This window comes from Peromyscus californicus, unplaced genomic scaffold (assembly GCF_007827085.1).
Source record: "Peromyscus californicus insignis strain IS unplaced genomic scaffold, ASM782708v3 Scaffold_8__1_contigs__length_139910024, whole genome shotgun sequence".
Lineage (NCBI taxonomy): Eukaryota > Metazoa > Chordata > Mammalia > Rodentia > Cricetidae > Peromyscus > Peromyscus californicus.
Window position 1 is genome coordinate 52,826,818 of NW_026294606.1, and position 12,111 is coordinate 52,838,928.

General features: G+C 41.6%; 1 protein-coding gene across 4 annotated transcripts in view; it reads right to left on the reverse strand.

Moving 5' to 3' along the window:
- The window catches only part of Adarb2 (adenosine deaminase RNA specific B2 (inactive)), a 543,626-nt gene that overhangs the window by 39,264 nt on the left and 492,251 nt on the right, over nucleotides 1–12,111 (reverse strand). For all 4 annotated transcript variants that reach the window (XM_052729375.1, XM_052729373.1, XM_052729372.1 and 1 more), the window contains one exon: nucleotides 3,355–3,523. In XM_052729375.1, coding sequence (XP_052585335.1) covers nucleotides 3,355–3,523 — 169 coding nt within the window. The remainder of the gene's footprint in view (nucleotides 1–3,354; nucleotides 3,524–12,111) is intronic.

Here is a 12,111-nt window from a genome sequence, read left to right on the forward strand (position 1 = left end):
ATTACCTTTTCTTCAGTATTTGCCTTCTTAAAAATAAAAGGCTAGAAGCCAGATGTGGTGACATGTGCACCCAGGAGGCAGAGACAGAAGGGTCACTGTAAATTTGGGCTTCATAGTGAGTTCTGGCTCAGCTTGTGCTACTCAGTGTGGCCCTGTTTCAAAAACACCAGGAGAAAGCTGTGGTGGTGGTGCACACCTTTAACCCCAGCACTCAGGAAGCCAAGGCAGGTGAGTTCCTGAATTCAAGACCAGCGTGGTGTCTACAAAGCCACGGTTTCAGAGACAGCCAGGCTTGTACAGAGAGGCTCTGTCTCAAAAAAACCTAAAATCCAGACTAAACCAAATAAACAAACAAAAACCCTAAACTACCACCACCATATACCACCACCACCACCACCACCACCACCACCACCATCACCACCACCACCACCACCATACCATACCACCACCATATCACACCACCACCACCACCACACCATACCACCACCAGCAACAGCTCTAACAAAAAATACCAAGAGAAAACAGTCTAGAATATTTTTCCATTCAGGACATCATTTGATTATCCCTGGAGGTGATGTAACATGACTTCTGCTTTTTTTTCAAGGGGATTTCATTAAAAAGATAAAGCCCTGTCTTATGAGCATTACCACTGATAGACTTGCCAGCAACCAATATAAGGTGGGCTTTGTAGCCCCTGTTTAATTTACTGTCTATTGATGTTTAAGATCCTAGAGACAAGATTTCATTTCTGTAGCATTAATTTACTTCATTTTTCTGGAGAGCCATAGAATTAACTTAGAAAACTAGCATTGTCTGAGGGTATCAAGAGAATTTTTGTTGAAGTGAAAATTGCTGCTTTTCCCCCCTTTCACTCCAAGAACAGATGAAAATATTGTAAAGAGGAATACATTTTCTTTTCAAAGATGAGCTGTTTGAAGAATATAGGTTGTTCCCCGTGATAGAGAAATCAGAGCTTTGATTTACGGACATTTAACCCTCTCCTTGTTCTGCCAAGCCAGGGGCAATCAAAGCCAGTACCTAAATGGTACTCTTTTTTCTATAGCTACTTGGTAATTTCCCATGAGAATTTGGAATCACTGTTGATAGAGGCTCATGTTTTCCCTGCCCTGGAGCCCCAGAATCCTCAGAGTAGGGTAGAGGAGGAGACCTGGGATACTGACTTCTGGACTTTGGGGTGACACTTTGTGTTTCCCTACACTGTTTAATGTCTGATGTCTCCATCTTAAAATGAGAGCAGAACTTAACCCTCATCACCCCCTGGCTTTGGTTCTCTTTAGTAGAGTAAAAGATACCCAATAGAGCAGTCCTTCAGGGTGTAGAACTTAGCATAGCTCAGTTGGTTCATGTATTTTGTTGAGCATACAGGACATCCCAAGTCTTATATAGGTACTAGGAACACAGCCTGTGCCTTCTGGCACTTTGATTGACTGGGGGATCTCTTGAGATTGTGGGGGACAGCTTGTCTTAGACTCTAGATCCTACACTGGTGACAGGAAGCTGAGGGCTGTGTGTGTAAGACGCTTCTTGCTTTAGATGATATACTCAACTTTCCTTGGGTCATTAGCCTTTACTTTCCCTCTATCCTCCCCAGCCTTTCTCCATTCATTCCTTCTAAGACAAAGATGCTCACTTCTGAACTACCTGCAGCTGCAAATACACCCATGTAGGAAATTTTCGGGACAGAAAACTGTTGGAATTTTTGGGTGTGTGCTTGCTTAGAGACTACATTAGCCTAGGATGGTCTGTTCCCCTTCCTCTCCACTTAGGTTTTAAACTATAGATCAGTACATTTATCATGGTTTCCAAAAGAGCTTCTGATTTATTTAGTTTTAAAGATTCTATGTATGTATGTATGTATGTATGTATGTATGTATGTATGTATCTATCTATCTATCTATCTATCTATCTATCTATCTGTGTATATGTGTGCATGCTTGAGTCTATGTGAGTGTGTGTATATTTGTGTGTGTGTGTGTGTATGCTTGTTTGTATGTGTATGCATGGCTGAACATGTCTGTGCTTCCATAGAGGCCAGAAGAAGACATAAGATCCCTTGGAGTTGGAGTTACCTGCCTCTGCAGGATTCCTAGATTTTTTTGTGGGCACTGGAATCAGAACTCCAGTACTCATAACTTTTCAGCAAGAGTGATTAACCATCAAGCCTTTTCTCTTAACCACTCTGATTCTCTCTTCTAAACATCTTATGCTATGGTTGATGTAGCTTGGGACTTTATGACTCTTTCAGGCAAATTCAAGCTGCTATGACCCTTCACCTCAAATCACACCTTGTAAATATTTTCCAGACATGATTTACGGAACTGTTCCTGCAGTGGGTGGCATCTTTGGGCATCAGAACTAAGGTGGGCAGGGGGCAGGGAGCAAGGAGTGGATCTTGGACATCACGATGAGGCTAAGGGGAGTGGGGTGACTCACAGCCAGCTCAGGCCTTTCTCAGTTAGCAGGAGTCTGTGAAGGACGCTGAGATGCCCTTCCTGCAAATTCCTTCTCCTTCTTTTCACCTTGATGCTGGGGTTACTCCTCCCTGAGAACAGCCTGTGGAGGCTTTTGAAACACCTTTAGTGTAAAGTAAAAGATGTGGCAGAGAAAAACCCTCTTTGCTCCACAGTCAGTCCCATTCTGTGATAGTGGTCACAGCATCCACAGATGGCAGATCTAAGTCCTTTTATTTTCCTCATAAAAATAATTATTTCAATTTACATTGCAACAGAAGAAAAATTAACCCTTAGGTCAGAGGTTTTGAATATTTGCTGTGGCAACTCGAAATTGCTGGGTATGTGCATTCCGAAAGGTGCTTTTTCCTCAAGCATATGAAATGAAAAATATGGATGGACAGGGATTGGGGCGATGGCTTAATTGGTAAAATTCTTGCTGTTCAAACATAAGAATCTGAGTTTGACCCCCCCCCCCCCCAGAAATCACATAAAAGGCCCTGTGTGGTGGTGTGTGCTTGTAATCACAGTGCTGCGGAGTCAGAGATAGGCAAATTCCTGGGGCTCACTGGTCAGACAGTCTAGCCCAATTGGTGAACTCCAGGCTTGTGGACAGACTCCATCTCAATGGTGGAGACTGACTAAGGAAGGCACTGAACATTGACTTCTGGTCTTCAAATGTTCCCATATGTGTGCACTTACACAATATGTATGCACATGTGAACATGTATGTCCAAATGTCAGGCACCTGAGTCCTTGATGATGAACACTGTGTTTCTTGGAGTGGGTTCAATGCTAAGACCTAGTATGGATCTGCTGTTTTGCTGTCCTCACTAAGCTCTAGAGCCGATTTTGGAAACAGAACAGCCAAATGGGCTCTTACCTGGCAATCTTGTCTGTGCAGGACATGGTGACTAGCTGCTCCCCCAGCAGGATGCCATCCCATGTCTGGACTGCACTGGGGCCCCGGACAGGCACTGTCCCTTCCCCAGACTCAATCTTGGTGCGCAGGTGGCCTCGGAACTTCCTGACGATGTGTTTGCTGCTGTTCACTAGGAAAGAAGAAATGACCGTGAAAGATGGTAGGAACGCTGGTCCAGAGGCACAAGAGTTTGCTTGTGGAGGCGGAGGAAGGAAGTGCGACAAAGCAGCCCGGGCTCAAAAGGCCGGTCTTAGAAGTGAAGGCAGGGTGGAATTTACTCATTTTAACAGTGAAATGGTTAAGATCTGGGCTGCAGATTTTAGCCTGGGGTTGGCCAGATATCCCGTGAAGGACAGAGAGCAAATGTCTCAGAGACTCTGTGGGGCCACACTGTCTCCTTTGCCCTTTTTCAAAGCACAAAGCCATCATTGGGTTGATTTGTCATAGAATGAGTCTAACATTCCATTTTTGGACATCAGAATTGAAATGTGTAATTTTTCTAAGTTGTGAACCACAGTCAGATCTCCATATCCACAGGTTCTGTAGCTGTGCCTTCAACCAAAAACATTAGGTTCAAAAATTACAATTTTTATTTTTCCCTAAGCAATATAGTACAGCAGCCATTTTTATCATATCTACATTGTTTAGGTATTATAAGTAACCTAGCAGTGATTTAGATCTCATGGGAGGATGTGCATAGGTTATGTGCAAACACCACAGCAATTTTCTGAGGGATTGGAGCATCGTTTGTGGGGAGTCCTGAACAATCCCCAGGAATACCCAAGGATATTGTATTTTTCTTTTCAGTTTTTCTGATTTGTCTAGAATAAACTTTACCAAACAGTTTTACATAAGGTTTTTTTTCTTCCCAAAAGGGAAGAATACTTCCCAGCTCAAGGTATACATGGATACAACCCAGAGGGTAATTGTAAGAAAGAAAGGCATAGACTATTATGCCTCATATACATAGATTCTAAAGAAATTTTACCAATTTCAGGCAGTTAAACAGATGAGACAATTGCTTATGGTCAAGAAGGTTTAGTTCAGAAATGTCTTTTCACTTTTTTCCCAGCCACTAACAAATGTAAAGCTGTGCCTAGTTTTCAGGTCATTTGGAGCAGGTGCTGTGTGGGTTTGGCCTCTCAAGCTGGTCTAGATTTTAATCCTGGTGTCACTACTGACTAGCTTTGTGACTGTGGGAAAGCTACTTAAAATGATTGTGACGTGGTTACTTCCTCTTAAAACAGAGCCATGGGTGGTGCTTAGCTACTAGGCTGTAAAGATTAGGAAAGCCAGCAGGTCTGAAAAGGCTGGTGTAGCCTAGATACCCACTGGCAGAAGAATGAATAAAGAAAACGCAGTACAGACACACAGTGGAAGTTTATGCAGCTATGAGGAAGAATGAAATCTTTACTTTTCAGGAAAGTTGATGGAACTGGAGGTCATCATTATGATGATTAATATTGACTGGATCTTGCATCATTTAGAAGGCAAGTACACATACATTCATTATCTCTCTGTTCTGGTTGTGAATGTGACCAGCTGCTTCAAGCTTCTCCCCCAACTTGCCTGCAATCAAGGACTAGAGCCAGGAGTTGTAAGTTGAACAAACCTTAAAGTTCTCCCTTAAAGTTGCTTTTGTCGGGGTATTTTGTCACCTCAGTAGGAAGTGAAACTGGGACAATCATATTAAACAAAATAAGCCAGATTCACAACAAATATTGTGTGTTTCCTCTTATATGCAGAATCCAGATCTAAAAAATTTATATAGCTCATGGAAGTAGAAGAGAAGCTTATGTGGGGGAACAAGAGGTGGTGAGGGTGGGGAGAGAGACAAACATTGAATGTTTCTCTCTTACGAGGAAATCCAGATTTATATAAATGATAGAAAGGAGAAGGGGAATTATTTGGAGGGAAGGAGACCAGAAGGATGGGAGAATGGGAAGAGAGGATGAGAATGGGTATGAGCAAACTACAATGAGATAGATGTATAAAACATCACTACAAAACTCACTATTTTGTGTGGTAATGGACATATATATTCAGTATATATTGCTAGTATAACTTGGAACATGTAGTTCTTCTTAAGTACTGACTACCAAGGGCCTAGAGGACACAGGTACTTTTCTTTGCTTGTAAATGACAAACTTCCTGAGGCTGGTCCCCATATGTCTCTCACAAGTCTGTCCTGAGTTTTCCCTTCTTCCAAGACCCTTCTTGACACACATATACCCACATATATTACACCGTACAGTCCACAGTTACCTGGTAAAACCAGCATGAACAAGAGAAACTTTACATTTAATTTTCTGTCTTTTTTTAAAAAATTCTATGCATGATGTTTAGATAATATGGTATTAGAGAAATGCCTAACTGCTTTGTCTACAAATTATACACATGGTAGCATGAGTGTTATTATTAACATTTTCTATTAAACATTTTCTTTAAAATGTTTTTAAGATTTGAAGTTTCCACAGATGTAGTTTCACCATCATTTATTTTCACTGACATAGTGAATAGAACACATTAGCTTGTTGTGGACATTTCTCCTGCAGAGATTACAGTCATTTCCAGTGTACTTTATACTGAGCTGATGTTCTTTCCATACACATTCATAGAATATCTTTGGGGCTGAAAGGAGTCTCAAAGCTTGGAAAAGATAAACTTTTGAGTGGCTCCAGATAGCTTTTTCACTGTGGCCAGTCAGACAAGTGATGAGATCCAACTTAGATTTGTCCCTGTGTCATCCATGGGAAGACAAACCAAGAAGAAACAGAGCCTGGATGGATGCAATAAGCAAACTTAAATGGCACTACAAGCTGGAAGATGCTGATGGTGGTACTCCACAGTAACACTGTGGAGCTATTAATGATGACAGTAGTGGTGATACGGTGATGGTGATGGTGGCGCTGCTGTACTGGTAATGTGGATATGGTAGTGGTGATGATAATGGTGGCTATGGTGATGATGGTGGAGATGATGATGATGACAGTGAAGGTGAATATGACAATAATACTGGTGATAAAATGGAACAAAATAAAAATAGTTCATGTGACTCAAAAATACTTGACATGATTTGGGTTTAATCCTGAACTATTACACAATTCAGATGGGGTCCTTTCCAATATTAACTTTCTGTGGCAGATAGCAAATTGGGAATGGGGCAGCTAGCAATACTTACAGCTTCTATAGTGCTGTCCAAAGGTAAGGGACTTTACTATCACACTTGGGAGGCAGATTTCCAGGGGATATGGTACTTTGCTGTCCCTATACTTCTGTCAATTATACTGTCCTTATATTCTCCAAGGATACTATGTAACATTTTCCAGGCCTTGAAAGTTGCCCATTATAGCTTAAAAGCTTTCTAAATTTTCACCATCTGTTAATGTCAAGCAATAAAAAAAATCCTGGATTGCGTTGCAATATTTTTTAGGAGTCAACTCTAAGTTTTAGGTTAGATTAATTTCGCCTTAAGAGCCAGGTGTGGGAGATGCTCCCAGGTGTGTTTTCTTTGCCTTTTCTAGTGTGTTCCCTGGTGAGTCCACTGAGTCCCAGGGTGAGCTGAAGAGCTGGTGAGCTCCTACAAACCATTTCCCCTCGCTCTGATTTTTCTTGGCTAATTGCAAGAGGCAGGAGGGAGCTGAAGATGCCTCTTCAAGTATAATAAAATGCCAATCTAACCAGCAACTGCAGGGGATTGACCTTAAATTATCAGCAGGGGATTGAACCTGTTCTTGAGACAACGAAGATGTGGAACTTTAAAATCCTGCCTGTCATGTATCCATAGATAGTTTCAAGTCCATTGGAACACTCTACTCAATTCTTATATCCAGAGACCACTCGCCCTATTGTTATTATGTTTATTAACTTTTTTGGTTTGATAGTAAGGAAAATAGAGTGGTAGTATGCTTTAAAAACTCTTTAGGTGAATATTGAATTTTTAGGAGAGGCTCAAAAGGGTTGGTGAGACAACTAATTAAATATTATAGCTGCTCCAATGGTATAATTGTGTGTGTGTGTGTGTGTGTGTGTGTGTGTGTGTGTGTGTGTGTGTGTTTGTATGTGTGTGTGTGTGTGTGTGTAGATCAGAATTTAAAATTAGAAACAAAACAATTTAACAAGCAAAAATTCCCACCCCCCCCCCGACAAAGGTATAAAAAAGAAAGTATTTTTAAATACTACATTAAAAAAATTCAAGTTATCATCAATTAACATAGTTTAGAAAGTGTATTTGTGAAGTAGGTTATCGTTTACTATAATAAAACCTCTAATAGTTACCATGTGGTTATATAGGTGATCTTCGTTTTGTTTGCATTATGAGACTATGAAAATGTATTACTCTACAATTCATGAGCATGATCCTGTGTAACATGTTTCTGTGACTCAGTAGGACATCTGAAGATAGGAATTTAGGGACTCATGCTTTAGATCCCCGACTGTCTACAGGACTGTGTCTCAGTTTTGTACCCTGCCCTTTTACACAATAAATGTGACTGGCTTAGATTGACTGCATTAGGCACCTAGCACAACACTGTAGATACCTATATTATAGAATCTTGCTATCTTATGACATCTTGTAGAAGATTTACTATAGAGTTTAACATGCTAGATCATTGGAAAGTGATGGGAATAATTGACTTTGCCAGGTTAGTTAATGAAAGGGGATTAATAAAGAGGCTACTGATGATTTGAGAGGAAGACAGAAGTTATTCAGCCATGAGGAGGTGCGTGGGTCCTGATATTCTTCTCTTACATTTAGGATCTCTCATACAACCTATTATTATTATTGAAAAAGTTTCTTAAAGGTATGTAGTATATGTTGAGTATATTCCCTCATCCTGTTCCTCCCCTGCACCCTCCCCTGTGCCTCCTCACACTCACTAGTCCCTTTTATTCCTCTAGACATTTCCACTTCCACTTTCATTTAATAAATACATGCATGGTTTTATGTGGCCATGTTAGCTTCAGGAACCATAAGTAAGAGAGGACACATAGAAGAATGAAAGTATCTCTCACCACGCATGAACATCAAACCAAATGGGTCAAAGACTGTCAGATAAGACCCGACTCTCCGAAACTGTCAGAGAAAAAAGTAGGTAAAAATACATCAAGATACAGGCATAGCCAATGACTTTCCAAATAGAACCCCCCTAATTGCTCAGGAAATAAGGCCAACAGTCAACAAATGGGACTTCATGAAATTAAAAATCTTCTATACAGTGAAGGAAACAGTTAAGTGAGTGAAGGAACAACTCATCTAATGGGAGAAAATCTTTGCAGCTATGCATCTGACAAAGGCATCACATCCATAAGTGACTTTTAGGCATTTGTCTCCACTTTGATGGATGTTGGCCTAGAACCAGAGGAAGTCACAGGATTGAGCAGCTTTGAATTTTCTGAGAGGAACAAGTGGCTCTGCCATGCAGAGGCCATTGCTGAAGCAACTTCTCCCTTCTGCTGCATGTAGCATACCATGTTGGGAGTCACATGTCCTGCACAGAGCACTGTGTGGCCTTGGCAGACACTCTGTCACTGTCTTTTCCTTGCAGGCCTCTCTACTAAGCAAGAAACAAATGACCGGATTGGTCAGGGTGTGATTTAAGGCAGTTCTAAACCAGTGACCTGAAACATGACTGATGATATGATTCATCTCTGCTGAAAAAGAGTCTTGGCCAAAGGAAAAGTGACAGGAACCAAAATTTGAAAAACTTCTCAGGTGACCGTATAGGTAAACCATGATTGGAAACAACTGAACCAAATACATTCCCAAGGTTGCAGACAATGTATCTCCCTAAATATTATGAGCCCATTGTCATTGGTTCTGTACTTAAAGACTTTTGATCTATACAGATGCTGGGGCATAAGTAAAACATGGGAACACAGAAAATTTATAGACATCCCAAGAAATCAGGCCTGATATCACCAGGGTCCTTGTCTTGTCCTTTGGACTTGGGAACCCTGCATGTGGCCTCAGGGAGTTGGTATGATCATCTAGAGTTTAACCCATAGGGCTCTAAGGACTCAGGCAACCTCCTGAGTTGTGAGCTAGAAAGGTCTCTGGTAGAAAAGGAAGTTACTCTGTGCTGTTGGGGAGCTAGATATGTCCTCCTAGAAGTTCTAAGTCAGGCTGTGTTCTTTCATGGGCTTTCTAGTTATGTGAGAGTGACCTCTGAGGCAATTCAGGCTATTGCTGTTGCCCTTGGTTGTACCTCACAGCTTGAAGGTAAGCACTTGTTGCTGAAGGCATTACACACATTGGATGCAGGACTTGGATGATTTGAGCTACATCCAACCTGAATGTCCTCATCTTATGCTCTAGCTCCCACAGCACTATAATAGCTGCCAAGGGAGGGAAGCAATTAATAGCCCTACATAGCCATGACACAATGAACAACAATGATAAGCATGGCAAGATAGCTGTAAAGGTGAAATAGTGTTGGTGGTAACAAATGACTAAGATTTAAGGCCCACTCACCAGGAGGGAAACCATGCCTGTTACTAGAAACCTAGCCAACTACCTGGGAATAATGAGATCATGTATCTTAGAAGAGAAATATACTACTGTCACTTTGCTAGACTAGCATAATTGCCAACTACATTCTTATCCTATACCCACAGATAGGTGTGGTTAATACTCCTCACCAAAGAAGATTCTCTATACAGCATATGGAGACCACAAGAGAAAACCACAACCAGACATAATGCAGAGAATGGGTCATGTGTACCTAGATTCAATGAATACATCTGCAGCCAGCACAGCTTCTACACCTGTGGCTCACGAGACATAACAGAAGAGGAAGGCAGAAAGATTGTAATAGCCACAGTATCAGGAAGTCTACTGTAAGACTGCCTTTCTGAGAAATGGCTTCATAAACAATACCTAAACAATGACAATATCAACAGACATGCTACCATGGAAGGGGGCAGATCTCATGGGCTCCCGCCTCTAGACAAAGAACTATAGGCAACTAATACTAATGACTGTTGAAAGAATAATTAGCTTCTCCCAAGGATGAGCCCCCGCCCTGCACAGCTGGTTATCCAATACAAAGTGGCATATATACATAACCACGAAAAACCATATATACATAAACAACAAAAATGGACTCAGGTTTTATTTGTAGATTTGTGCAAGAACAAACTCGACAGATAATATTTACACATTTGTCTATCTATCTATCTATCTATCTATCTATCTATCTATCTATAATAATCAAGAAAAAGAGGCTATCAATTTGGAAATGTAAGGGTGGACATGGTAGGGGTTAGAAGGGAGGGACATGGGAGGGCCTAGAGTGATAAAAGGGAAGTGGGGAAATGATGTAATTATGTTTTAATTTAAAACATATTAAAAATAATCGCTCAAAACTCTGGAAAGTGTTGGGAATATTGCTTTGTTTGTAGAGTTCTTGCCCTGCATGAATGAATCTTTGAGCTAGATCCCAGCACCACATTAACTGGGTGTGAGGTACACTCATGTACCAGCAGATCAGGAGAAATAGACAGAGGATCAGGAGTTTGAGGCCATCTTTGGCTACATAAGCAAATTAGAGGGTAGCTTGGGGTTTATGAGATCCTGTCTCAAGGAAACAAACCAAACCAAGCCAAACAAAACTGCAACAAAAACTCCAATAAACAAACAAACAACACAACACACTCTGAAACCCAAAAACTGTAGTTTTTTTTCCCTTAGGCTGCTCTGCTCTGTGTTCCTACACTAATTAAAAAGAAGGACAATCTATGCCACGTAGTTAAGTCTCTTGGACTTATAGTCCTGTTGTAGTTGTGTTCGTAGACTCTGATAAATCACAACATGTGACCACATGGGCTTATGCAAGTATGTGTTATATGTTATATGCACATGACCTCAGGTGCATGTGTTTATATGCATGAGATACATATGTGTATATATGCATGAGGGAGAGAATGAATGACCCTGCCACAGTCACGAGTTGATAATGGTCAGCACACTGCAGGCTCTCTGAGGAGCTGTGTGATAGCTATGTTACACCTAATGACAGAGTGGGACTAAAATGACAAAGAGCTTCAGTCATCAGTCTCATTAGCACACTGTGCCTGGCAGTGACAGAAGCTCAGGAAGCCCGAGCCCTGTCCTGGAGGAGCTTTCTTTGCTCTGGAATGTCTCTGAGATCCCAGATGAAGATCTCACTGGAGCTGGCTGAGTGTGTTTGTGCTCTTTGGCTTCTGTGCATAATAATACCACACTGACGGTTGGGGTCGGGAAGGATGGCTCCCAGTGTTTCATTTAGGGACACAGACCCTGAGCTGCTGGTGCAGTGAGGCTGGAGTTTCTGCAAATTAACTTGTAGGGAGTGGATGGTGCCAGCTTGTGGACCTCTAGAACTAGTGCTAACTGGAGTTATCGCAGTATCTCAACAAATCTTCCTGCAGGGGATTGTCACTATTGCCTTTGGTCCTTTGCTGGCCTTGGAAGGAGCCCCTAAAAGCAAAAACCTGATCACTTGAATTCCATTATCCAGCAGTCCAGCCCTCCTTAAAGGGGAACAAAAAAAAAAAATCAGTGTACAAGGGGACAGCTGGGAGAGTTGTAGCAATCTCTTTAAGGTGGAAATTGAGGAAGCTGCTCCTGAGAGCATCTGCCTTCCTCAGGAGGCGTGAGGGATGCTGAGCAGTCTCTCTGAAGGCTTCTTCAGAGGACAGCAGGTAGTTGGCTTTCCTTGTCCTTGGAGTGACGAG